The 26909-nt window shown below is 41.7% G+C and overlaps 3 protein-coding genes across 6 annotated transcripts in view; 2 read left to right on the top strand and 1 right to left on the bottom strand.

Moving 5' to 3' along the window:
- Window positions 1-3351, bottom strand: part of LOC144512709 (fibroblast growth factor 14-like) — a 64220-nt gene extending 60869 nt beyond the window's left edge. The window contains exon 1 of the mRNA XM_078243585.1: window positions 3252-3351. Within this exon, the coding sequence (XP_078099711.1) occupies window positions 3252-3345 (94 nt within the window). The 5' untranslated portion in view covers window positions 3346-3351. The remainder of the gene's footprint in view (window positions 1-3251) is intronic.
- A 7125-nt stretch (window positions 3352-10476) lies between these two features.
- On the top strand, window positions 10477-18095 carry rcbtb1 (regulator of chromosome condensation (RCC1) and BTB (POZ) domain containing protein 1). Of its 3 annotated transcripts, XM_078243726.1 has the most exons (14): window positions 10477-10560; window positions 10660-10686; window positions 11425-11719; window positions 12127-12277; window positions 12407-12573; window positions 13290-13448; window positions 13533-13640; window positions 13749-13891; window positions 14193-14256; window positions 14676-14802; window positions 14897-15023; window positions 15147-15298; window positions 15394-15524; window positions 16035-18095. In XM_078243726.1, exons 2-14 carry the CDS (start codon window positions 10670-10672, stop codon window positions 16173-16175), a joined length of 1782 nt encoding a protein of 593 aa, XP_078099852.1. In that variant the 5' UTR covers window positions 10477-10560; window positions 10660-10669; the 3' UTR covers window positions 16176-18095. The 3 variants fall into 3 exon arrangements, with proteins under 3 accessions (XP_078099852.1, XP_078099854.1, XP_078099853.1); XM_078243728.1 differs by lacking the exon at window positions 10660-10686 and having other exon boundaries at window positions 10512-10594; XM_078243727.1 differs by lacking the exon at window positions 10477-10560 and having other exon boundaries at window positions 10601-10686.
- Window positions 18096-18376: 281 nt separating this feature from the next.
- On the top strand, window positions 18377-26720 carry cdadc1 (cytidine and dCMP deaminase domain containing 1). 2 transcript variants are annotated; one of them, XM_078243346.1, is made up of 11 exons: window positions 18377-18480; window positions 19573-19673; window positions 20085-20262; window positions 21996-22293; window positions 22378-22584; window positions 22665-22786; window positions 22912-22961; window positions 24136-24305; window positions 24430-24619; window positions 24718-24751; window positions 24831-26720. In XM_078243346.1, exons 2-11 carry the CDS (start codon window positions 19626-19628, stop codon window positions 24929-24931), a joined length of 1398 nt encoding a protein of 465 aa, XP_078099472.1. In that variant the 5' UTR covers window positions 18377-18480; window positions 19573-19625; the 3' UTR covers window positions 24932-26720. The 2 variants fall into 2 exon arrangements, with proteins under 2 accessions (XP_078099472.1, XP_078099471.1); XM_078243345.1 differs by having other exon boundaries at window positions 18391-18776.
- The last annotated feature ends 189 nt before the right edge of the window (window positions 26721-26909 follow it).

Raw genomic sequence — 26909 nt, 5'->3', positions numbered from 1 at the left:
CCCTGACTCTCTCCACACCCCACCTCTGGCTCTACATGCCACTGTACTTAATCTGCTCTTTTTATCTTAATTCTTACTCTCTTATTTTTAATACTTTCTGTGTGTGTGTATATATATACATATATTTATACTTATATTGTTTGTTTAACTTATTTTAGAGAATGTGTGACATGCACCTACAACACCAAAACGAATTCCTTGTATGTGTAAAAAACATACTTGGCAATAAAGCTTTTCTGATTCTGATGTCCATTTAATTACATTCCACACCCAAAGAGGGAGTTTGAAACTGCAGGGTAACTATGAGTAAGAAGGTAATATCCCTGCTAATGTATTACAGGAGTGCACGCGTTCTCTCATAAATCCAGCAAGTCTAGCTTCAAGCCAATTCATCAAATAAGCCAAGAGGAGCAAAATATAAAAGGAATAAAAGCAGAAACAGAGAGCCCAGAGGACACAAAGAAAACAACCAGTCATGGGACACTTTTTATAAATTGCAGGCTGTGGTGTGTTGGCAGGCAGTGAAAAGGGGAGAAAATGTTTCAGTTAGTACAACTGTTAAGTTCTGTGTAGCAAATTAGTCCTTTCACCTGCGCCAACACATCAATATTGATTTTGTTTGTTTTCACCTTTAATCTGCAAGATTAGGGGTTTATGTTTGGTGCTAAAGTCTTACTGCTCTAGTGTTTTCCCAGAGATTACTTGTCGATCACTTATGGCCTTTTATCTTGGAATGTTTGTTAATAAAGTACACATATATTTCTCAGGAAGGAACTACCAGCCTTTAATAAACTGTTTATACATAATAATAATCAGAATCATCTCATAAATGGTGTTGTTGTATAGATGTGATTGAGGTTCTATATGTCTTTATAGTCACAAGACAGTCACCTCAATGACCAAAGCTGACATACACAAGGCTGCAGTGTACAGATTTGATTTATTTAGAGTTTGTCCTTTTTACACATCCAAACCAGAAGGACAGTGCTTTGTAATCACTTAAATTGAAAAATATGACTGTAAAGCACTCAGGGACAAAAAGACGACACATCATTAATGTATTTGACCTCATTTGATCACTTTTCAGTGCTGACTGTCTGTTGCTCCTCAAATATTTACTATGTGCCACTACAGAGCTATGTTAATGTAAAGAGAAATGCAGCAAAGGGCAAGTGGAAACATTCAAGTGCCCATATAATGAAACTTTTACATTATGCTAGCTCTGATGATAGTGCATGATAGCAGGGCAGAGTTGTCATCTAGCTCGTTTAAAGCGTTTGTATAAACTCTTTCCACTTATACAGCACTCTAAACAACACTAAAATTTGTTGTTTGCCAATGCACCTAAATGCTACTAGACGCTGAGTCAGAGAAAACTCAGACTAGAGAACACTGATTTCATTCAGGATATATTAAGGCTTAAAAAGAATTGTGTTTGCTTGATTGGCAGGTGGCTCAGCTTTTTATAGTCAGATATGGTAGTCACCTCCCAGGCCTCCTACCATTTGCCCAAATATGTTTTAGGCACCAAAAAACAGGCCAGTGACAGGTTTTCCATTAAACCAATTTAAGGTAATTGCAGCTAAGCAAACGTTAGCTTGGTTGGGTCAAAGTAGAAGAAAAGAGGAGAAAAACACCACATATCTAAATTATAAATTATAGCTTATAAATGGGCCACTTTCTATTAGCCCTTCAGCTGGTATAGTGGTGTACTGTTCCTTTAATCGAGGCCTGGTGAAGTGCCTTTGAGCAAGACACAGATTAACAACCTGCTGCAGACTGACCACTGACCTGCCTGTAAAATGTATTATTTCAGTTCATATGACAAAAAAAAAATAAACTACAAAGTGCCTACACATTTGCATATTCAATAACTACAAATTCCATCAGTGAGCTATTTTTAAGTTTTGGGTAAATTAGTATAGACTATTTTGTCACTGTATACTGCACAGTTTACTTCATATTAGGGCTACAACTAGGTACTATCATTACCAGCTAGTCTATCAATACGTTTTTCAGTTGGCTGAGTAATTAGGTCTATAAAATATAAAAATGAATGACCCATCACAATTTAACAAAGTCCAAAGTGATGAAAATTCCCTGTTTGTCAACCAGTCCAAAAAACTAAGTTTTCAAATTACAATGGTAGGAAAAATACCGTACTCACTGTTACACATTTAAATAAAAACACAATATCTTTCTGCCATCTGACTTCAAGAAGTGGCCTCATGAGGCCAGCCTGCTGTTGCCCTGTAAACACTGTGTTGAGAATATACTGGCCAACTTTTTTGATGCAATGTCAATATGCCAATAATGTCAACTTCCTGTTGCAATGCTGCCAAAGTCAATCTCTGTCCTGCCCTCAACCAAAGCAGAGGGAAAATCTGGTCGAGACCAAAGCAAACTATTTCGTTTGGTCAAAGCTCGAATTTATCCTGTACCCTGGAGAGCATGACTATGATAATCAAAAGACCTGCTGGTGAATTAAACTGAATCTCACTCTTAATTATATCATCGCTGTTGATGAACACAGTCACTTGTAACTGACGGGTTTCCCAGCCCTGATCTTTAAAGTTATCTATGTACACAAATCCAACTTTAGAAGATGGACAAGCAAGCCAAGCATGACATTGGACATGATTAACAGCTCACCTTAATGAAAAAGTTTCAATGAACATTGTACAACCTCTTAAAGTCATTCCCCCAAGAAGCTCTGGGCTCTGCTGAACACAGCATCACATTCAGTCTTCAATCTCATTCATGAGAAACAGTTTGTATCCACACTGACTAAAACACACTCTTTCCTGTACCACAGTTTGCACTGAATATCCACAGTGAAAGTCTAAACAAGGCCATGTGCTGTTTAATCATGCAGGTTACTGGAGCCTGAACGGGTCTGCATGCTGCATTAGACTTGATTTTCTGCAGCATTTCTGCCCCACACAGCACACTCGCATGCTTTTTCGCACGCACTGGCACTGTAGTCAGTTTCTGTGCTAATAAGTTATCACCCCCCTCCTCTCCTTCTGCCCCCCCCTCGTCACACACCCCTCCCCTCCCTCTGCACTCACTTGCTGCACAACTGCGATTGCAGAGAAACACCAGCAAGCAGTCGAACAGTGCAGTCTCGGGAGGGAATTCACACACACTCCTACAGGCACATAAAAGCAATAAAGTATTTATCTATCACACACACACACACACACACACACACACACACACACACACACACACAAACACAACAAACTCACCAGTTGGGTTCTTGTTTTTCTTGAGGCTCCTGCCACAAAGACACTGCAGCATATGCGATCCTTTGCTGAAAATGTTGTTCCAAATAAACCGCATGGATTTGGCCGAGACTGGGGAGGAGGAGGAAGAGGAGGTGGGGGACAAGAGGCGCTCCGGATGCGGCAGCCTAAAATTCACCCACCGCATGGGGGCTGATCCGCCCCCCTGTTTGCATGCCAGCAGAGCCGGCCAGCTGATGGGCTCAGTTCGGCGGTGTTTCGGCCCCCTAATCTGCACCATAGACAAAAACAAGAGCAGGAAGCCCGGCTCGTCGCCCGGTTTCTCGCCCGGATCCTCCACAAGCTCAGAGACCAGCAGCCGCACGTATTCCGCGTCGACGTCGTCTCCGTGCGACAGGAAAAGAGCAACCGCTGCAGCGCTTTTCTCTGCGGTCTCCACCTCAGGCTGCCCCAGCGGCCGGTGGTCCTCAGCGGCGGAGGATAGGTCGCTGCTGCAGCCGCCCGGCCGCCGCGGCGTGAAAACCCCCCGAGCGCTCCTCTTCAAATGGCGTCGTCTGCCGCGCGGCAAGGGGAGAGGAGCGGCAGCGGCGGACAAGCATGCGGCGGCGCTAGCGTGAAGTCGGCGGTACGCGGCAGCTGTCGGCTTCTGCACAAAAAACCATTGCATATTAGTGGGGATCGCTGGGGTCGGTGCGTCCGTTGTCCGGGAGAGGGAGGGGGAAGGGGTGCGGATACCAGGTGTCCGTCAATAAGTCGGTGGCATCCCTGTTCCAGTAGGCTACATCAGACAAGTACTGCAGCAGGGGGGCTCCTTTCCAAACACACTCACTAAGACACACTCACTCAGACACACACACACACACACGCGAGATGCAGAATCCTTTTCCAGCAGCAGCGCTGGTTTTCTGGTCTCTGGTCAGTGAGCGCGTGTAGCGCTGTACCGGGCAGGTGAATCACTGCAGGAAATCTCTGCACTATCCCACTCTGTGTTTTTCTCTTAAAAAAGTCCTTATGAATATTTGATCCGCGTTTCGGCCTCCACTTCTCAATAATCCATAAGCTCCAATGCGCCAAGATCCTGCTGCTGTCTGCCTGTCTGTCTCCTCTTCCTCTCCTCCTCCTCTTCCTCTTCCTCTTCCTCACCTTGCTGATGAAAAAAGCTGGACTATGGCTCAGCTGTCTCTACTAAACCATAAACTAGATGGAGAAGAAGTAGAAGAAGAAGACCGGGTCCGGCTGGTCCTTTCACGCTCCTCTGGTGCTTCAGCGTCTTTCTCAGCAGCGCTTGAGACGACCGACGGCCGGTGGGGCGCGAGGAGGTGCACTGAATAGGCTATCTATACCCAACCAGCAACAGAGTAGGAGCAATTAAACCAAACACCTATTCCGGTTGGCACCTTCAAAACAAAAGTCCGAACCGTCACAATTTTGATAGAGCACACTTATGTGAGGAGCTTGTCTCTTTTTTCCCAAAGATCTGTATTTACTTTTTACTTTTTTAAAGCCTATGTACGTAGGCTATTTTCTTACAACATTTTACTTGATTTAGTAAAAGAGCATTCTTGTCAATGTACAATAAAGAAAATAGCCTAAATGTTAAAGAAGCAATGTGGAGTAAATTGAATTGAAAATGTAACTGTTCATCATAGAATCAAATCCGCAGTGACATAGGTACAATATAGGCAACTAAAGTAAGTTAGTTGGTTATATTTATTAACATATATGTTCAGGCTAAAAATAATCACATAAAAAGAATAGGCCTCAAGCTACAGCGTGAATAAAAGTGCCAAATGACATGGAAACGTTACAACGTTTTGCAGTATGCACATGTATGACTTTGTTGCCTGTACTTGCAAAACAATTTAGACTTTGTTTGATTACAAAAATAGAGCTGTGCCTATTTCCCAAGCTCTTTTCCTTAGAAAAATGTGCAGTCTGGTTTGCCCTCGACTTTTGTTCTGAAGGAAAGGGTTACCTCCGGTCTGCCTGTGCAGCTTGATGCAGCCCTACTGAGAGGAGCTGTTTGCAGTTAGGTAGACACGTGGTTCCCACACGTATCTGGTCAGTATCTGGACTGACTGGATATAAACTGTATCCGACAAGATTTTGGGTAGGGGGCGCCGAAATGGCGTCACTTATATGGGTACGAGACCACCCCATTCCTTTGTCTCTCTTTACTGCTGTTTAACGAGCGCGTTTTTCTTTGTATCAGATAGGCGTTACTCCAAAATCTGGCAATGCCGGCCTTTCTATCGGCAAATGTGCACACCTGTTGCACGACTCCCTTGTTACAGTGGGGTCTTCTAGTCAGTTTGGCTTGTACGATATCTGAGTGACGTCTTTTATAATTGATTGTTTCCTTCGCATGTTTAATTAAATGATAAGAGTTGAAATGATGTTGGATTAAGTGCTGCTTGGCGTATTTCATATATTAAAATCGTATCTCAGTAACAGACTGTCTAGCACAGACTGTCACACACTGACGGCTGGCGGGTTGAAACCATAGACTGTATGGTTGAAACGGAGCTGAAAATGCTGCAGTGGCGCTGTCCATAGTGCTGAATCCACATCCATTAGCTGGTCAAACTCACAACACAAACACACACCCGCGAGAAACCTTATCAGTAGACAGCTTAACCCTTGTGTTGTCCTCCCGTCAACCTTGAAAAAAACACTGTTTTTCTCGACGTTTTTGACGCCTTTTTTTTCACAGTTTGTTTTTGCTTTTTTCCAACGTTTTAAATTGTTACATTTTTCTTCTAACACATGTTCAGCGGTTATTTCTACGTCCCATATTCCCTGATATAAAACAAAAATTGAAAACGGGTCAATGTGACCCGAAGTCAACATGCATGTGAAGTCTCTGGACCGTAATCACAATGTCAGTGACATTTCAAACCCATTAAACCAACAAAACCACAATGAAAAGCAATAAACAGACCAGATTTCACTTTTCCGCAGATACAAATCACCAAGCCACGTCTGTGTGTATTTATAAAAGAAATAATGAAATGCCAGTGAATGATAGAAAATGCTTTTATTTAAAAAAAAAAAAAACTAGCACACACCATCAAGTCCCTTAGAGCGTTTTCTGGAACTAAAACACACCATCCATTCTCTAGTTATGGTTGTGGCTCATTTGCCTGGGACTCAGTCAATTTCTAAATTTAAACTCAAAAACAGCCATTTTACTGAGGAAAAGGGAAAAAAATGTTTAAGTATAAAGTGCCTTTGATGTTTGCAGTGTAATAACATCCCCTCTCGGAGCTGACAGAAGTAAAAGGTGCAGACCTGGGAATTTAGTAAAAGAAAATTAAAGACGTATACTATTTAAAGACGCAATTAGAGACAGTAAACATCCTGCAGAATATGACAAATGTAAAGGTTGAACACACCAAACTGTATATATTGTAGGTGCATTTGCTGTGACTTTCTGTCAGACAACAGGGACCCATTTATGAAGCTCTATCTAAGCTGAATTTGACCCCTCTCCCTTGCACATCATTTGCATTTTTCTAAGTTGTCAGGCACACACTCAAATGAGTGAAATTCTGCAGTGGTACAAATGACCAATTACAGACAAACACTGAACTTCCTGGAACAGACATCACTCTCAGCTGCATTGCAGTATCAGCAAATGAGTCCAGGATAATGGTCTTCACAAACAGCAATGTCTACTGCTCATCTAGTCTTGTATATTCTGACATCACAACAAGGACCACACATACATAAGAGATACACACAGTCATTACTGCAGGATGACTGATGCCTGGCAGGTTTTTTTTTTTCACACTGTGTTCACAGCTTGTATTGTTCTGAGGAGCTCAAGGCTGCAGCATGGGACTGCTGTCATCAAGGTGCAAAATATAATTCATGTGCACACAGAGTGAGGCTTCAGCTCCAACAGCAAACAGCCACAACTGCATGCCTGTGTACAGTATGTCTGTGTTTGTCACACACAGAAAGTAGTGGAGCTGGAAAAAAAGACAGCAGTGAGGGTGCAGGAACACAGAGAAAGAAGGTGTGGGAGGAAGAAGGGTGCAAGAGAAAAACAAGGGGAGTGAAAAAAGGAGGAAGCAAAACACTGACATCTGAGAGTGACGCTTGCAGCCAGTGGGAATTCATTAAATGCAAATGAACCAGAAAAGAGGTGACTTTTAATTACAACAGTCAGAGAGATATTTGACTTCAGAAAGACTCCAAAAGGTATCAACTCATTACTCATAAAAATCTTTTTGCAGGGGTATAGAAAGATCATGGTGGCCCCTGAAAGCACGTCTTTCTTTCTGTTTTCTACATGTAACCTGTTGTATTAGAAATCTAATGTATTTCTATGAGAACAGGGCATATTTAAACTGTACAATAGTGGCAGTTCCCTATAGCCTCCCTATAAAAATGACCACGAACAGTTTGGTCTAAGGTTGCAGAATATGAACAAGCACATCCTTATAGATCAGTTATATCTTATAGCTAAGTATTTTTTAGATTTTAGCAACTTGGGGAGGTTTTACATTCAACAATTTAAAATGAATACATTTTAGGCTGCACCTAATAGTTTTTGGTGTAGTGTTTTTCCACTAGGATGCAATTACTCTACCTGCATAATTATATTCCTGTCAGCATGGGGAGAGTTTTGAAACTGTAAAGTGTAGATCTTCATGTTTGGAGAAAAAAATAGCAACACTTTCCTTAAATTTCCTCGAAGGTTTCCTGCAAAGAACTATATAATCTGTGGGGATGGAAAGAGTACTAATAATCAAGTCAAGTAAACGTACTGCAACTTTAAAGAAATTTGACTCACGTAAAAGTTTAAATAACTTGTACTCAGAAGTAAAAAGTATGTGGACAACAATAAAGTCATTCTCTATAGACAGACATTTGCAGTATTTATATACAACCGTCTTCCTCAGCCTAGCTACAAGAGTTAACCAGAAAAGTGGCCAATACTCAGACAAGCACAATTAGGCTTTCATACTTGCCACTTTAACAGCAGAATAAAGCATCACCAAGGCAGTAAAAACAGAGATGTGAAGACATTATTTCGACAGCAGCTAACGTTTCTGTCGTACAACACGCACACATAACGCTACGTTTCTAGGCAACGCAGTGGACGTCCTCCTAACGTACAAGTTTGTTGTTGTACTAATAGACATAGATATATATATATACACACACACATACACACACACACACACACACACACACACACATCTATGTGTCTATGGTTGTACTCACCTGTCTGAACGTAGCTAGTTCTTCGAGTCTTGAGCACCGCGAAGTCAGGTTATAAACCGAGTCGATGCAGCGTCTCTGAGGCTGATACATAGAACGTCCGACTAGCTAGGTTTTGAGCTGAAAGAGTGTCCTGCAGTCACAACTGTGACAGGTTTTATTGTCACAAACAGTAGAAAGGCCTACACACCTCACTGAAAGTAGAAGTTTTTAAGTAAATGTAGAAGTCGCCCTGCTGGGAGCTCCACCACAAAGTTTGTTACTCAAAGTCAGCATTTTGTATTTTAGCTAGGACCAGCATGCACCTGTTTTCACCGGTTTTGCGTTTTTTGTTCAGAGCCAGAGATATGTCTTTCTCTATCACTCTGGGTTTGTTTTGACGCAACAACGTGGGTGTGTTTGATTTGTGTCACTTAGCATGCTCGCCGGGTGGTGCATTAAATCAGTTTTTACCAAGTTCTTTACACCAAATATTCTATATATCTAAACCGTTTATGCCTACAAAATACTTCGTACGTTTTACACTTAATGTAAAAAACTTCAAATGTAAAACTTTTCATGAACTTTCGTTGTTTTGAACCACTTTTCTTTTTTACTATAAATACCTTGAGTGAAGGCAATTTATAACTCATATCAGCCTCTAAAACAAAACATACGAAACTACCAGAAGACTACCGTCTGAGTGCCACATTTGTAGACTGAGTATAGGAGCCAGTTGACTCCAGTGTCAACACTAAGCCTGATGCATTGATCTGTTGGCTGCAGCCATGGATGTATTAAACATATGACCAGCTCCCAGAGAAAACCCCAACATGGACCGCATTCGCATCCAGGGAATATCATATAACTGCCCACTAAACTAGAAAAAGAAGAATAGACTGCTGCTCGGTGCTGCTGGACAAAGAATCCAAGTAGGAAAATATTATCCTGATTAGCAAGACTTTATATTTAATCTGTCTATAAATAAAACATGTTTTATAAATAAAAAAAACACACAAAAATGTTTTTTTGGGCACATCGAACCAAGACAAGCCCCAATAAACATATTTGGACTTGATTCTAATTTCCTAGAGAATATAATATAATATCAAAATAATTAAATTAATAATTTACAATGTTTACAAACCGTCATAATTCATCATGACACCATGACAACTGAACTGAGCCCATATTAAAAACCCTAATGTCTAAACTCTAATCCTCTGGCACTGTATAAAAGCAGCTTATGGGACGTAGCACATCTAAGCCGATGAGCCCAGATCTATGTGGCAGGACTCCACCTGCTGGTTGTCAAGGAGAGCTACACTACAAGTACATGGAAAGATTTTTTTTACTTTTTTAACTGCAGTTTCAAAACTTAGGAATCATCAAAACGTATAAATAGCCGTATGACTGATATGCAAATGTACATTTTATAAAACATTGCTTTACTTAACTTGAATGTGTGACTAATAATGAATGGGCGTTGTGAAAAGAACAACATACATTAACATTAAAATACTGGGTTGGCATTTAATTACATACGAAACCCACCGGCTATCGGTCTGACGACTATGTTGAATGGAACTGACCTGTTTATTTTAGGTAGAGAGAGAGAGGGGAAGGAGCTAATGAGCCACAAGGGGTGACAGTTGACACATTTATGTAATCGTATGTAATATGTAAATATGTTGTCTGTATGTATGTCTTCAATATAACCATATCCCTTAAATGCGAACATGTTCTGTATACATTTGCTTTGACATGATGCTAACTTTCTCAGAATGAAATAATTGTAACCATAACAATTGTTACAAACCTGATGTCCTTTTTTCTCCCGATGTACATCACACATGTTTTGGTTCAATGATAATAAATTATAAATGGTTCTGACTAAGCTATCTAATAAGTAGGCTACTTAGAACTTCAGCCTAACCACATATTTAAAACAGCTGTTCGACCAATGACCAGAGGGGGGCAGTAATACGCCCATGTATAGTCTACTCTGCCGGAAATGAAGGAAACGAAAAACTGACCAATCGATACAGGGCAGGCAGCTCTACTGTTGACACCACACCAGCGGGGAGACGATTCCAGTCGGGTAACTTTGTACCATTAGTTTACATATTGCAGACGTGGGTGTTTTTACTGATATTGATACTGTAATTAAATATCTATCTCTGTGTGTCTCTTTTCTCAGTTGACTCGTCATGGAGCGATGCTTTAGGTAGGAAGAGCACAGGAAAACCCATAACTAACGTTAAGCCACTAGCTTCTCTTGTTTACAATATGCTTCAGTGCCACTTAGCTTTCTGTGGTGCCTTATATAAATGGCTTAAATGAAAAGATTTTGTTACACATAGCTTCAAAGGGAACAGTTGCGTTAGATAACAGTTTTAGCTCGCTGACAATGCTCTATTATGTGTTTTGGCTAGCTCCGCTGGAGAGAGCGCGATGCCGAACTCCACTTAATAATGTAGCAATTTAAAGGTCCCCGTAACAAGCTAGAATGTCTTATATATCACTCAATTGCTTTTATAACGCAATAATACATTGAATTGACAGATTTTGTGTTGAGAATGTGCCAAGAATACGAAGCATAAAGCCTTGCTGTAATATTGTGTTGCTTTGAATGCATGCCATGCCTAATTTCCGTGAGTTAGTTGTGGCTTTAACAAGGGATTCCCCATTTCTCTTAAAGTAGAAGAGTTAGTTTCTTCAGCTTCTGATTCTCACATATGGTTAGAACCACTGACAGATTTTTGCATGTCATTCTGAGCGCATCTGTCTGTGTATGTGTATATCTGTCCAATCCGTGTTCTACTGGTTTATGAAACCCAGTCTGTTAATATAAATATGTTGTTTTTAATGTGGTTTTCTGTCAGAAGACCCTTCTTTAAGAGAGACATTTTCTCTGCCTTGCTCCATTTATTCACAACTACCTCTCATCTTGTCCTTCCTGAAGTGTCAGCAGGGATGGTTCTGGTCTTTGCTCCCCACCTCCTCCAGCATCACCTCCTCCTTGTCCTCACGTCCTCCCTTCTCCTCGTCATCCCCCTCCCATTCCTCCCTCCTTCCCCCCGTCAGCCCTGACTGCTCCTCCTCGACAAGGAAGGCTGAGCCTTGCGGGAGCCATGGTGGATGTCAGTAAGTGGCCCCTGTTCTCTCTGCTGAGCACTGAGGAACTAGCCACAGTCCGACAGGCCTGTGTCTTTGGAACCTCTGCTAATGAAGCCATCTACATCACACATGGCAATGAGGTGAGGAGTGTGTGTGAGGCACCAGTATATCCTGCCTCTTTTGAAAGTCTTCATCTAAATTTAAAGCCTTTAAAATAAACATCTCACCAAGTCCACCTCTGCTACAAAACACTGCAGGAAACATTCTTTCATTCTACTTATGACTGAAATGTCACCATACCACTATCAGTAGACCCCTATAACACCATGTAAGCCGGAATGTTACACAAGTCGGTTGTTACACTCTATTGTTGTACCTACATATTTGTATTTAGTTTGTGTCACATTGTGTTCTTGGATTTCTCTGTACCTTTTCTGTGCCTGTGTTTGGTTACTGGTAACAAAAACTTTTTATATTAATGAATATGTGTGTGTGTGTGTGTGTGTGTGTGTGTGTGTGTGTGTGTGTGTGTGTGTGTTATTCCTAGGTATTTGTGATTGGGTTGAACAGCAGTAGCTGCCTTGGTACAGGAGACAGTCTGAGCACTGTTGTGCCAAAGAAACTGGACTTCCTGCAGGGAAAGAAGGTAGTTAGCCTGAGCTATGGAAGCGGGCCTCATGTCCTACTGGCCACAGAGGGTAGGTACTTGCTTGTGTCATCTGGCCTGTAGCTATGGCTCCTTTTCACAAAAATGTAATGAGCTTAGAATCTGGATTCGTGAGCCACTGACTCTTCTGATCTTGACCTGTTGTGTTTATTTATTGCAGATGGACAGCTGTTTGCTTGGGGGCACAATGGCTACAGTCAACTGGGGAATGGGAATACCAACCAGGGACTGTCCCCGTTGCTGATCACCGCCAACCTACAGAACAAGAAAGTGAGAGAAGTGGCGTGTGGCTCACATCACTCCATGGCCCTCACTCAGGATGGAGAGGTAACTGTTATTTCCATAACGCTACAACTTTCATCACCATTAACAGAGTTCAAATAAAAAAATAATTAAGTATAATTTTACAGTGTGGCTGGGTTGGCTCAGTTGGTAGAGCAGGCGCACATATATAGAGGTTTACTCCTCGACGCAGTGGCCACGGGTTCGACTCCGACCTGTGGCCCTTTGCTGCATGTCATTCCCCTTCTCTCTCCCCTTTCATGTCTTCATCTGTCCTGTGGAATTAAAGGCCTAAAATGCCCCAAAAAAAATAATCTTTAAAAAAATATATATATAATTTTACATTACGTTAACCATGAAACGGGAAGGGCATATTTACCTTACAGTTACATATGTTTGTGTTTCATGTTTAGTTTTAAATGGGTCACTTGAAAACCATGACGTAGTCAACTCCTGCTCTGCTTGTTTCAGACTAAGCAGCTTATCTTTAACGCCAAGGCATTAAACCGTGTGCGTGTCCGTGTCAGGAAAGACAGTGTTGTGTAAATATATGTAACAAATTGTCTCAGGATTACTCACACAGAGCTCTTTCTTACCACCTAAGAAGTATGAAAGTGAAATCACATCAGACTTAAATCCGAAAGCCATGAAGCCATATGAATACATTACATTATTGTAAATTTGTCTTTCCGCGTGCTACAACTTTTACAATTTGACTGTGTTGCATCCCTGGTCCTGACCGGCCTTCCTTGCCCCTCCAGGTCTTCGCTTGGGGTTATAACAACTGTGGCCAGATCGGCTCAGGCTCCACAGCCAACCAGCCCTACCCCAGGAGAGTCACCGGCTGCCTGCAGGGCAAGACTGCTGTTTGCATCACATGTGGACAGACCTCCTCCATGGCTCTGATCGACAACGGAGAGGTTAAAATGGCATTACATGAAATCCCAATGATACCATTAATGAAATCTGAACTTTATACAGTAAACTTGTTCATGTTTATCTAGGTGTATGGCTGGGGCTACAATGGTAATGGACAGCTGGGTATTGGAAACAATGGAAACCAGCTGACACCTTGTCGCCTCACTGTACTCCAAGGGCTGTGTATGCAACAGGTGAGACGGCAACTTAATGCTGTGTGGGGATGTTGTGTATGCCAGGGTTGTTCATCACATACTAGTCTCTATGCATGACTCCTTCACAGATTATTCCCTGTATTCCAGATTGTATCAGGCTACAGCCACTGCCTGGCACTAACAGACGAAGGGCTGCTGTATTCCTGGGGAGCAAACACCTACGGTCAACTGGGAACTGGCAACAAGAACAACCACCTCAGCCCTGTACAAATCATGGCTGACAAAGAGAGGTAGGGGGAGAAGGAGGGGCTGATTTTCTTTGTATTCGGAGAATAAACAGGCACATTCTTCCCATCCTGTTAAGACTTCAACTTCCTGTTTCCTGTCCCCATTTCCTCCCTCTGTACCTCAGCTTCCCCTCCTGTTGTCAGTGGGCATAAGGAACTCGTCATAGAATTGTTCCTTCATAAACAATGACTATCCAACCCGTTTTTCTTGTTGTGGCTATAACACAATATTAACAGTTTCCATGTGATTCTATACTTAAAATTGAAAGCATGCCAATTTGTTAACACATCTCTCACTTAACAGGATTGTAGAGGTCGCAGCATGCCATTCAACACATACTTCAGCAGCCAAGACCCAAAGCGGGCAGGTATATATGCAATTAATCTAGTGTACTATGGCACCATATGTATTTAGTTCATACATGAGTGGATTTGTGCAGTGTTATCCATTCCTGATAAGATTAGAGCTTATCCTGATCACAGCCACCTTTTATGCTATGTGCATACAGTATTTTGTTTGTATTCTTTGTTCCCTTGTCTTGGATATTATTTCAGTTTTAGGTCATAGCTAATCGGCCAGAGACCACTGACATGTTTATTTTTCAGCTGTACAATGTCCCGCTCAGTGCATATCTCGGTCACAACGCTTTAATATTAACGATGGCTCTGTTCTAGCCTCACTAAGTGTCTCAGTAAGCCATAACAGTGTGACAGAACTGCCTCTGATTTGTGTTATACAATGATGATGTTTGTGATTTGGCTGCAAGTAACAAGGTTTACCTCCCAGGTGTATATGTGGGGTCAGTGTCGGGGTCAGTCCATCGTCATTCCACACCTCACACACTTCAGCAACACCGACGACGTCTTCGCCTGCTTCGGCACACCCTCCGTCATGTGGAGGCTCATGTCTATTGGTGAGAGAGATTATTTTGCTAATGTAAATCTGTTTTTAAAACATAACTTGAATAAGGGGATGAAGCTTGATTATTGTGTTCTGCGTTATTTCAGAGCATGATGGCTTCATGACTGTTGCGGAGGCTCTGAAGAAAGAGTTTGACAATCCAGAAACGTCTGATCTGAAATTCAGCGTCGACGGCAAATGCATTCACGTTCACAAAGCTGTGCTGAAGATCAGGTGCGTGTGTCCATGTGCATGTAAGGCATAACCAAAAAGTAATCATGATAAATCAATGACAGCATTTCTTTTTCCATACCCAGCCATATATACAGTGTAGATGAGGTCTTTTGTTTCGAGTAGGTGTGAGCATTTCCGGTCCATGTTTCGCTCCCAATGGACGGAGGATCAGCAGGAGGTGATAGAGATCGGCCAGTTCTCCTACCCCGTCTACAGATCCTTCCTGCAGTTTCTCTACACAGACACCGTTGACCTTCCACCTGAGGACGCCATCGGTTAGCACGCATACAGTTGTCAAATACTGCGTTTTCTCATTTGTATGTTTTCTGTTTATTTCCTTCACCTGTGTGCGTTTGTGTGTTGGCTGCAGGCCTGTTGGACCTGGCCACCTCTTACTGTGAAAACCGGCTGAAACGTCTGTGTCAGCAGATCATCAAGAGAGGCATCACTGTCGGAAACGCCTTCACCCTGCTGTCTGCCGCCATACGATACGACGCAGAGGTACAATATATACTGACATACTGTATACCACAATATTTAATGCCTGGGTGTAATGATTCACCCTACTTTTACAGTTTCATTATTTTTTCATATACTTGACAATAAGTCTGAATTTGAAGCAACTGCATACATTGGATAGGATTGGATCTGAACTTTCCGTCAAATAGTAATGATGTAAGAATCCATTACTGCAGTCAACAAATTCTCTATAAAGCCAACGCTTTTCTTTTATAAATCACAGTAGCATTTCTCCTGGCAAGACGATAAATAATTAGCCTCCCGTCTTGTAACACCTGATTTGAAGTTCCTCAGAATAAGGTGACACCCAGTGAACACACAGTGAACTACATGAACAGTATTACATGCACCTCTATTCTAGAAATGGCTCCTACACTGTACTGTGTTATACATGAGGGATCAGAGGGATTGTGTCAATTTTGTCTTTTTTTTCCCGTGTTATTACATAATGTATATTCTAACCCCATCTCATATAATTTGTCTTTTTTCTAGGACCTGGAAGTGTTTTGTTTTAGGTTTTGTGTAAACCATCTGACTCAGGTGACTCAGACTGGAGCCTTCTGGCAGGTCGATGGAGCAATGCTCAAGGAGTTTATCAGCAAAGCTAGCCGTTGCGGAGCCTTCAAGAACTAAGCGATACTCTTATAAACTATATTCTGACCAAGTGGATGTGGTTGTGCTCCGACTGTAGCAGCTGAGCTAAAAAAAAAAAAAAAACATAGGTCTGATCACATTCCTAAGAGAAAGCTTTAAATATTTACCATGGCACTTGTTTGGCACATAAGCAGCATCATTTACAAGATGGACTGGAATTGAAGCTGCATTATTGATGGATCTGAAGTCAGCACTTTGGCCATTTCCTGTGGAGTCATGGCACCTTTCTCTGTCGCACTGCATTGTATTCCTGACGGGCTGTATGTATACTTGAACTAACTTTTTTCTCTGCCACGTTCTGACATGTCTTCCTTTACTTCGGGAAAAGTAAATCTGGACAACGAAATACCTTGAAGGAATAAAAACAACTAGTTCAGTTGTTAGGGACCCGAAAGAGATGTATAGTTATAAGAGCTTTGATAACTGACTTAACACTGGCCAGGATATTAATACCACTGTACTGAAACACATCTTTGAGTTACATCTGCTCTCCATTTTTTATTTTATCATTTGCAGTCTTTGTGTTTAGGAAAAAGAAGCTCTTGGATGTGTTGAACCTTTGAAATATAATGTTAACTCTTGAAGCTATTGAGTTGATGAAGTGAAGCTGAGTCCCATTTTAAGCCATCAACATACTGTACCCAATTGATCCAGATGCTACGGTGTCATTGTTATGGGTCACTTGGTTGGTTATTGCAATTGTTCTCTTAGCTGGTGTTCTGTACATTTTGGAAGTTCAAAACCATTATGGGATGTAGGATGATTTGTTTTATACTCAAGTCTGTTTTCTTTTCTGTTTATTCTGCCTGACTTGGAAAATATTGCTTTTTGGCACTTTTAAGAAACTACACTCGCTTCTTTGTCATATGCAGTAAAACAGTAACAGTCCAAATCATTTAAAATGCTGTGAAAGGGAAGACTAGAAAACGGAGTTAAAATATGTTGCACTAGAAAGCAACAGTAAACACTGAGTCACTGTTACGTTAACTAGCAGCTTTTTATCCTTCCTTCCCGAGTGTAAAAGTTGTAAAAATGTATCTAATGCAGATTTATGTTGCAGACACTTTATATTCCAAGGCTTACCTTATATTCCTTTTTAAATTGGGCGCTTTATCAAACAAACTCTTTCACGGAAACTGTTTAAATCGGCTCGTGTTTGCTAATGTTATTTGGGCAACACAGCAGACTCAGGAAGACCAAAAGTATTCTTTGGTCATTTCTCACGCTTTCTGCAGGTTTTTCTGTAGATGCAGTAAAAATGCACAAGACGCTGCAAGCTGAAGCAATATGAACACTTTGAGTGAGATGTTTTCTTTATATTGTGTTAAATTGGGCTTATGACCTGCATGTCCTAGTTTTTATTTTCTGTTGCATCACTGGGTGTTGTAGGAAAGCGTTTGGTGTTATTGTCCAGGTCAGCTGACTGCTGAGATCAGTTTCTGTTTCTTGTTAGGTTTCTATTTCTTGATGCACTCAGACGCTTGAAAGAACCATTTCAGTTCTCTGTTTATTAAAGCACAGTATTATTCAGGTTAGAAAACAATTACAAATGCATTGAGGTTAGGTTTGTGTGGCAGGTAATGCCTTAGTGGAATGAGGAGCAGGTTTACAGTCTTGTTTTATATGAAAAGCAAACTTGATTGTTTTGCCCACTGTATTTAGATTAAAGTATATTTTTATTGCGCTTTGGTAATCTTATTTACGTAGGACAAGTGTATAGAACTGCTGGTAATTTGGTTTCAATTCCACTTGTAGCACGATGGTTTACCTTGAGGTGATCAGCATTACAATATTGGGATTTGTATCACTGTTTTTTTGCCGTTACATAACTGACAATTTTTTTTATATTTAGTTATGGACTTACATGTTTCTGTAAATGAATAAATAACTCAAACTCTGCTTTGCTTCCATATAATGCGTATTTTACACTAACGTAGTCTCTTATTCGTTTCGTTTCATTTTTGTGTACATATGGGCTTAGACCTCAGACATTGTTAAAATCATGTCTTATTTCTTATCATTGCAGTGATTCTTTGCATTTCATTTTGTGTTTCATCATACCAAAGTAGCTAACTCTTCAATCTTCATAGAGTATTTAAAGCAGCAGTTATATGTGATAGTGTGCTGCCACCTAGTGGAGCAAATTGATATTTAACAAACCACTCGTTGTTCCGCTCTCTTCGTTACGTCAGAGGTTATTGCGGAAATAACCCGAAACTTATCAAGCCGATAGGAACCGATAGGAACCAGGATGAGAACGGATGTGCTGTTTTCATTTGTTTATGCAAGTAACAAATTTGGTTCGGCCGTAAGGCTTGTATTTTGAAGCAGATTATGAAATGGTGATAGTCTGTCTTGCCTCCGAAGCCCCACAGGTCACCATCACTGCCGCTTAAACGCTTCTCATCTTGCTAGTTGCACTTGTCTTATTGGAAACCAGGACAAGATATTGTTTTCGCTAGCTGGCGGACTGAATGGAGGAAAGCGAGATAAGGAACCGAGCCGATCCGGGCCAGTCCATGCCAGGTGGAGATACAAGGGACAGTATGACCCAGACTGAAAGCAGAATAGGCCTACAGGGTGAGCCAACTGGAGAGAGAAAGAGTTAATATTATGGCTTAGATATATATATATAGGCTATGGGTTCCTGTTCGGTCCTAAAGCAGGAGATTTATGACAGAGTATTGACGGGGATAGTTTACCAATCCAGCCTAACATAGCAGCTACGACTTTTCATAGAGTGAATGAAAGCAGTGTGTGTCAATCATCAGGATTATCTCAAAGGAAATGCCCATATGGTAATATACTTAATTGTATAACGTTAGGTGTGTTAGCTCTGTTGGTCTCAGACTACTGAGTCTATAGTGGAGTGAAATGCTTGAGAGAATTGTGTTAGGATTAGGCCTCACTGGAAAACAAAAATCCAGATCCTGTCTATTTAAAACTCTTTTAAACGTTGAGCTCTAGTGTCCCCTGTATGCTGGCAGTTTTGAACTTATTACACCAAGAAAGTACAAATCAATTACTTCATCTGTTCCAAGAAATGGAGTCAACCCTAAACTACAGTAGTGCTATGGTATAGTCATTTTTGGTGGTAAATGTGCAACTGAGATGTTAGATGCATGGTCATTACAATCAGCCATAGTTTTTCAGAATAAGATAATGGGATAGAATCTGCTTTTGCTGCTGTAATGCTGCTGCTGCTGCTTTATTTGACTTCAGTTGGAAGACATGAAAGCAGCCTGAGGCGACCTTGAACCCCTGCTCTCCTTCACATACGTGACTTTGTTCCCACACCAGCCAGATTGATTACACCTGCACAAGGATATTTTTGCAGCAAAGCAAGTACAAGATCTTTTTCTTGTCCCTCTTGCAGGTCATGGCCCCAGGCTATCAAAGGTAAACCTTTTTACCTTGTTGAGTTTATGGATGGAGCAGTTCCCACAGGAGCAACGTCAAGAGGATCGCCACAGTGAGGTTGGTGTACAAAACGTACAGAGAGTCCATATAGAATAAAATGCTAAGTTTGGGGTCAAATCGACACTACAGTGAGTTGTAGTAACACCCAGTAACGGACTGGGTCAACAAACAGCCCTGGCATTTGCAACACACCGGCCCTATTTTTGTCAATAACCTAGCTTGGAAATAAAGTAAATCTGCCTTCCGAGTTAATCTTTCCACACACCTCGCAGCAGTACAATCTAGAAATATTTGTGGCTGCATGCATAAAATAACTTATCAAAATTAACCAACAACATTATCAGTAGTGGTCCATTGGGGAGGGGGGGGCAGGCCTTCTGGCATTTGCCCAAATTCCAGATGGCCAGTCTGTTACTGGTAACACCCCAGCATACTCCCTGTTAAGTAATAAAATGTGCTGTGTTCCAGATCCGCGGGATGGGTCTGGTGGTGGTGCGGGACAGTAAGGTGGTGGGACTCCACTGTTCAGGACCCGAGCTCCACGCAGGACAGGGAGCCATTATCCACCATGGCGCCTGCCTGGCTGACTGTCAGTTGTACTTTTCTAGGAGACCCTGTGCCACCTGCCTCAAAATGATCATCAACGGTGAGGAGAGAGGGAAGGACTTTAGATACTAGATTCTATACAAAGAGGTTGAGAAATTAGAGACCACAGTATTTACAGAAACATCACTAAATGACCAATTCTTTACTTTTAAAATAATCCCATTCATGATCCATTTCAAGTTCTATATGTTGATCCCTGAACAGAGAAAGATGTCTGTCCGAGGGATTATTGCCACTTAATATTTCAACTCTAAATGGACTGAAATTGCTCGTTTCAGTTGCAACAGCTATTCCTATAGTCATGACTAAGTGTGCAAGTGTGGCGAGGGTCACCAGAAAATGAATTGAATGAAAGAACCGACAACGGCACCTAGTATTTCCTGGTCAAAAGTATACCAGGAAATACTTTTATTTGGCAAAGTAAAAGGATTTCCTGGTCAAAAGTATACCAGGAAATACTTTTATTTGGCAAAGTAAAAGGATTTCCTGGTCAAAAGTATACCAGGAAATACTTTTATTTGGCAAAATAAAAGGCAGGGGCTAATACTGCTCAAATAAGCACTTGATAAAATGGTAAGGTGGAATTATTTAAAAAAAGAAATCAATAAAAAGGCCTCAATATAAATAAAGTCTCTCTCTCCCTCTCTCTCTCCCTCCCTCCCGAGAGGCAGGCTACCTCACAGCAAAGTGGTGCAGTCTATATTGTGTCCCAGCGCACTTACTCACATGCAGAAAAGTGAAGGGACCTCACCACAGGTGCCTAGCCTCCCAACAAGATGGCACGCTGCTCTGAAAGAAACCAAATACTAATTTACATAAGGCAACCTAGTTGGCTAAACAAACACTACATATAACCACAAAAGCCCAAAACTAAAGAGACTAAATAAAATAAGACTAAACGAACACATGTTAAAGAAAATAAAACTAAGGGGCAAGAAGAACTAAACAATCAAGCTAGGACAAAACCAAGGGAGAATTAATGGGAAAAGGAGCAAAAAAAGGGCAAAACAGCAGGAGGAACCTGGAATGGAGGGGCAGAAATACAATTAGCCAGGCTCAACATTACTGTGTATTAAAGTATATTTAAAATTGTGAACCTACTCACCACCTCTGAAATGGGCATTAAGGAACAAAATCATTGGTCACAGGGCAGGAGGGGCAAAAAGGGTTTCCCCACAGTGCTTCAAACTGAAGGTAATCAACTACAATCGACTGTTTAATGTAGAAATGTGCAATGATTTTCTTTTCACATACCTGGGGCAACAAACACCAGCCAAAACTACAGCAGGGACGGATCAGGAAGCAGAAGGAGAGCAAAGGAACACAGGTGTCGTCTATATCCTAGCCCTAATGAGGGGGTTGGCCAGGGGAGGGGTCAGGTCAAGGCTGCATTCAACACTACTATATATTTACTTTCCCTTAGGGGAGCATTCCCCACCACACAGGGTTCTAAGGTCTTAGTGACTACTAGCTAGTTTCAAAGTAGTGAGTTACTAAATGGGGTTGTATCATTTTGTGCAAATATATAAACCCCATCCTGCTAGCTTTCCCAACCCACTTTTTATATAACCTTTTATAGTGTATCCTAAAGGGGCAGTCGAGCATGTTGTCCAGATGCTGTCACACTTTTGTAAACTGAAGGATATTACAATCATACTGACCTATTAGAAATGAGCACTGAGCAGAACTTTGGAACGCTTGGCTTCACCTCCGCTGGGAAAAATGGAACAGTAACTGGAAACAAATTACTTGACGCTGTTATCTCCTCTCTAGCTGGAGTCAGTCAGATCTCCTTCTGGCCCGGAGACCCTGAGGTCAGCATGTTGAGGTCCACCTCTGCAAAGCACTCAAGCTCCCACAGTCCACCTGAGTGCATCACAGAGGATGCTGCGCTGGACGCCGTGGCAGCGGAGAAGCTGAAATCCAACAGTCGTCCTCACATCTGCGTGCTGCTGCAGCCGCTGGCGCCCGGCCTGGCGCAGTTTGTTGACGAGACGTCCAGAGAGTGTGATTTCATAGAGAGAATGATTGATGATGAACCGGGGCTGAACACAGACACACTCTTCCACAGGTACTGTACTGTACCTACCTATCTTTGCATTTCAGTTTCATTGGTTGTGTTGCATATTAAATAGGAGAAATTCCTGCTTTCCAGAGAGCGGACAAGGCTCCTGAAGGATTTTTCCAGACAGCTCCTGGTCAGGACATCTCAGCAGCACCGGGAGATTTTGACCCACATGGGTCTGGAGAACTTCTGTGTGGAGCCGTACTTCTCCAACCTGAGACACAACATGAGGGAGCTGGTGGAGGTTCTGGCTACTGTGGCTGCAGCGGTGCCGCTGCAACACTACGGCTTCTACAGGTGAGAAACTCACAGTTTCTCACTTGTTTGCCAATCCCAGCTGTTTATTGGTTGTTGATTGTGTTGTTCCTGTAACCCAGGGAACAGCATTCAACCTCTGAGCCAGCACTAGCCAGCTCACTGCCTCCGCATCACGAGGGACTATCCCAAGAAGTGGCTCGCCATTGCATCATCCAGGCCAGGCTGCTGGCTTATAGAACAGGTCAGTTTTGTTTTTTCTGTTTGTCACACACATATCCTGTTTTGGGTCAGACTGAACTAAAAGAGCAGCGTTCCTGTCAGTTTGTCACCAGCTTCTTAAGTGCAAAACTGTCATTTTCATTCCAGAGGACCCTAAGGTGGGTGTGGGTGCTGTCATCTGGGCCAAGGGACCGTCGGTGAGCCCACCTTTCTTCCCATTGCTTTGATTTGGGTATTTTACAGCCAGGCTAGCTGTTTTCCACCGGTTTCCTCTATCTATGCTAAAGGCTGTTTTATGCTTCTGCGTCAACTCCACGCCGTAGCTACGGCGTCGCTCCTACGGCGTCGTGACCCTTTCGGAGTTCTGCGTTGGGGGTTGCTTTGCATCGTGGTGCATTTCACCGCCATAACGCTAGGGGGTGATAAGTCTGAGGTTATTTGCGAGGTGTCTGCCAGCCAGTTTATGTTATGTTAGCAAGCAAACTTTAGCACAACTGCCCACAAAGTACTGCTTGCTGGCGAAGTGCTAATTTCCAAACGTTACAGACATATAGACACTTTACAAACGGATAACCCCGTCATTGTAACCAAAATATGTCTGAGTTTATTTGCAAAGATTATGCCAGTGAACTAGCATGTTGCTACTCCCCACAGTAGGCTGCTTATAACACCGACTATCAACACACAGGACCAGTTGACCAATCACAGTCCTTGTGGTCTGCGTCGCCTCAACGCAAAGTTACACATTTTTGGAGGTGCACGTCGAGCTACGGCGGAGGGCTCCGAGGGGGGTTCACGGCGACGCAGAGGAGTCTGCGTGGGGTACGCCGTCGATTCGACGCAGAAGCATAAATCAGCCTTAAGCCAAGCCAACCCCCTACCAACCAGCTGTACCTTCATATTTAGCGTACAGACGTGATAGTGGTATCAATCTAAATCTTGGCAAGGAAGAAAATAATTTCCCAAAATGTCGAACTGATCATTTAACCTGTTATAGAAGGAACTAATAATATTGATGATGGTTCCATTCCATATAGTGAGTCAGCATGCACAATACCAGAGCCCTGGCATTGGCTCAAAGAAGTAGAATGCAGAAATAATTGGTAATATTTTTTAACATTCTTATTAATTTTCATTGCAAATAGAATCTTCAACAATCCCCCCCCCCCTCCTGGTAATATTCATAAACTAATAAATATATACATATATATATATATATATATATATATTTATATATATATATATATATATATATATATATATATATATATATATATATATATATATATATATATATATATTTATATATATATATATATATATATATATATATATATATATATATATATATATATATATATCTTGTCCCAGGCTGGCAGTGATGGAACCGGGTGTCTGTACCTGGTGGGTTGCGGGTACAACGCTTACCCAGCAGGCTCACAGTACGCAGAATATCCCCAGATGGACAACAAGCAGGAGGACCGGCAGAGACGCAAATACAGATACATTGTCCACGCAGAGCAGAACGCCCTCACCTTCAGGTCAGAACAGCCGCCTACACAGCAGAGGAAGACAGTGATCTGTGCATACTAGTCTTAACACGCCGCCCTCTTCTAAACAGTGTTTGACAGAAGTCTTCTTCTCCTCATCCTCCCGATGCTTTAGGACTCGACACATCAAACCGGAGGAGCCCACCATGCTCTTTGTAACTAAATGTCCGTGTGATGAGTGCGTCCCTTTGATCACAGGAGCCGGCATCACACACATCTACACCACCGACCAGGACAGGGACAAGGACAAGGGAGACATCTCCTACCTGAGGTTCAGCAGCCTGAAGAACATCAACAAGTTCATAGTGAGTACACGGAGCCATGAGCTGTTTGATGTCTTGCTGCTGGTGCAGTTAAGGAAAGTAGAAAGCAGTGACCTAATTTCATTATACTGTCTTCACAGTGGCAGAGGAGCCCAACCTCTCCTCACCATGCCAGTAAGCTCCACCTTGTTATCTTTACGTTTTCGAATGGGCCTTCAGTGTCTCGTAGTGTAACGGTGTCTTTCTGTTCCAGATGGTCATGTCGGGAAGCACAGCAGGCAGGCGGAGCAGGAGAGCCACAGCAACAAGAAGCTGTGCACCAACAAATCCCACGACTCAACGGCTGTCAGCTGAACACCAGCTGCGATTGGATGGATGGACGGACTGACGGATCAATGGATGTACCAAAAACGACGGAATCATGTCTTTAGCTCTCGTGCCGCAGCTTTGATATTTCACGGCTGCATCAACACAGCTAGAACTGGGAGAAATCTGAAGATCAAATCTGTGGCGCACATTCTTTGCACTTTTATAAAAATACCTGGGATTGGTTTTGTGAACCCAATCATTGGTCAGTCTGTATGTCATCAGGACATAAGACATTGACATCTTTCCTGTGTCCCTGCTGCTGTAGGTTTATGCTTTACACCATGCTGAGTCATAGGCAGCCAACTCTGGCAGTTTTCAGTTGGAGATTTGTAAAGATTTGCACTAAGAAGCTAAATTTGGACTACCGGAGGCGGCTTCAAAAAGGAAGTGCTAGTGGTAGGTACTAGGAGAACAGTCCCCCATGTCCTTTAAGTCTCAAATCTAAGAAGTGAGTTATGGCAGTGAGTTGGAGAGATGGAAACAAACTGAAAACAATACAACACACTGACTTCAAAGTGGATGGATAAAAGATGGAAAGCACGTGGAGGTTGGATGAAAAGAACAAGGCCGGGAAATAGGGATACCCCCCAAAATAATATATTTTAAATAGTAATATAAACTGTGACATGGGGATTTGTTTATGCCATTTTACTTTTTATATAAGTGGCGAATAGTTTATTTAAATGGTGTAATGGTTGGTTGGATATATATATACAATATGTATATGTATGTATGCACAGGTTACCATGGGTGTAGCCCCTGTTCTCCAGGATGTGGACTTGAAGGTTTAAGAGAACTGCAGATGGTACGCAACACTGCAGCATCTCTCCATAAATAAAAAATCAAAAGGCCGTTGCTGTCAGAATATTTCACTTATGGTTAAATTACAGTTATTAAATTACAAATATATGAATACATCAAGTAGCTGTAAGAAGGAAGGAACTTGATTGCACAGCTTTACTCTGGTGTCATTATTTAGATTTATTAATGAGGAATTATGTTGAAGTCAAGCTTTAATTTCCTGCACAAGAACCTGTTTTACTTAGGTCTTTTTTTCTGTTGGTACAATGAACACGCCGGTACACCGTTAAAAGGTTTGAATCATCCAGAATAACATCATGTGCTTTAGTGTTAAAAGATGGCCGTTTAAGGCTGACGTGCAGAGATAAATACACACTAAATGAAAATAAAGTTATTGAGATATCTTTGTACATAAAGTTGCACATTAAACAACAAATGAGCACACACACACACAAAGCATGTATTCCCATCCTTTTATTTGTTGTGAATGTGGTACAATAGCATCAATGTGGAAATGAAGGGGGCTACTTCCAGAGAAGACACTGGGAAGATGATGTGGAGTTCTGCTGGGACCAAAGTTGCTCATTGTTTTAGTTAAAAAGCAAAGATGTAGTTGAGTTTGGCTCAAGTCAGATGTTAAGCTGGTTGGCCTACTTTTGCATCTCATGTTGTATTCTGATAAAGTATGATATGTCACAGCTTATAGCATTAAAAAAAATGCATTTTTATTTTTAGCCCAGAAGACAAAATATGGAGAACTACTGTTTTTATTCTTCTACTTCAAATGAAAAGAATAGAATGACAATTCACAGGTTTACGACCAACTGCACTCTACTACTGCCTTTTTAATGTTAAGATTCACTGTGGCAGGTAGACATTAGTCTTTAAATGTTTGTAACACAGTTTAGAGTGTCCTAAGTTAAGAGGCTTGTAATTGTCATTCATCACGACTACATTAAACATAAAACATCTGTGGGAGCTCAAAGTAAGTAAATAGGCGCACATCAAATATCGATTGGGAAATAAATTAAGAAATTTACTGACATAAGCGCCAATGTAATTTTCTGTAATTCTATGGTCCTTTAACTACATGTGGATTTTTCACAGTTACAGCTTTGGCCTCTGCGACAAGTCTCCCGATGAGTTTGTAGCCGACGCAGTT

This window comes from Sander vitreus, chromosome 24 (assembly GCF_031162955.1).
Source record: "Sander vitreus isolate 19-12246 chromosome 24, sanVit1, whole genome shotgun sequence".
Classification (NCBI taxonomy): Eukaryota; Metazoa; Chordata; class Actinopteri; order Perciformes; family Percidae; genus Sander; species Sander vitreus.
This window is presented reverse-complemented; position numbering and strand designations above follow the sequence as displayed.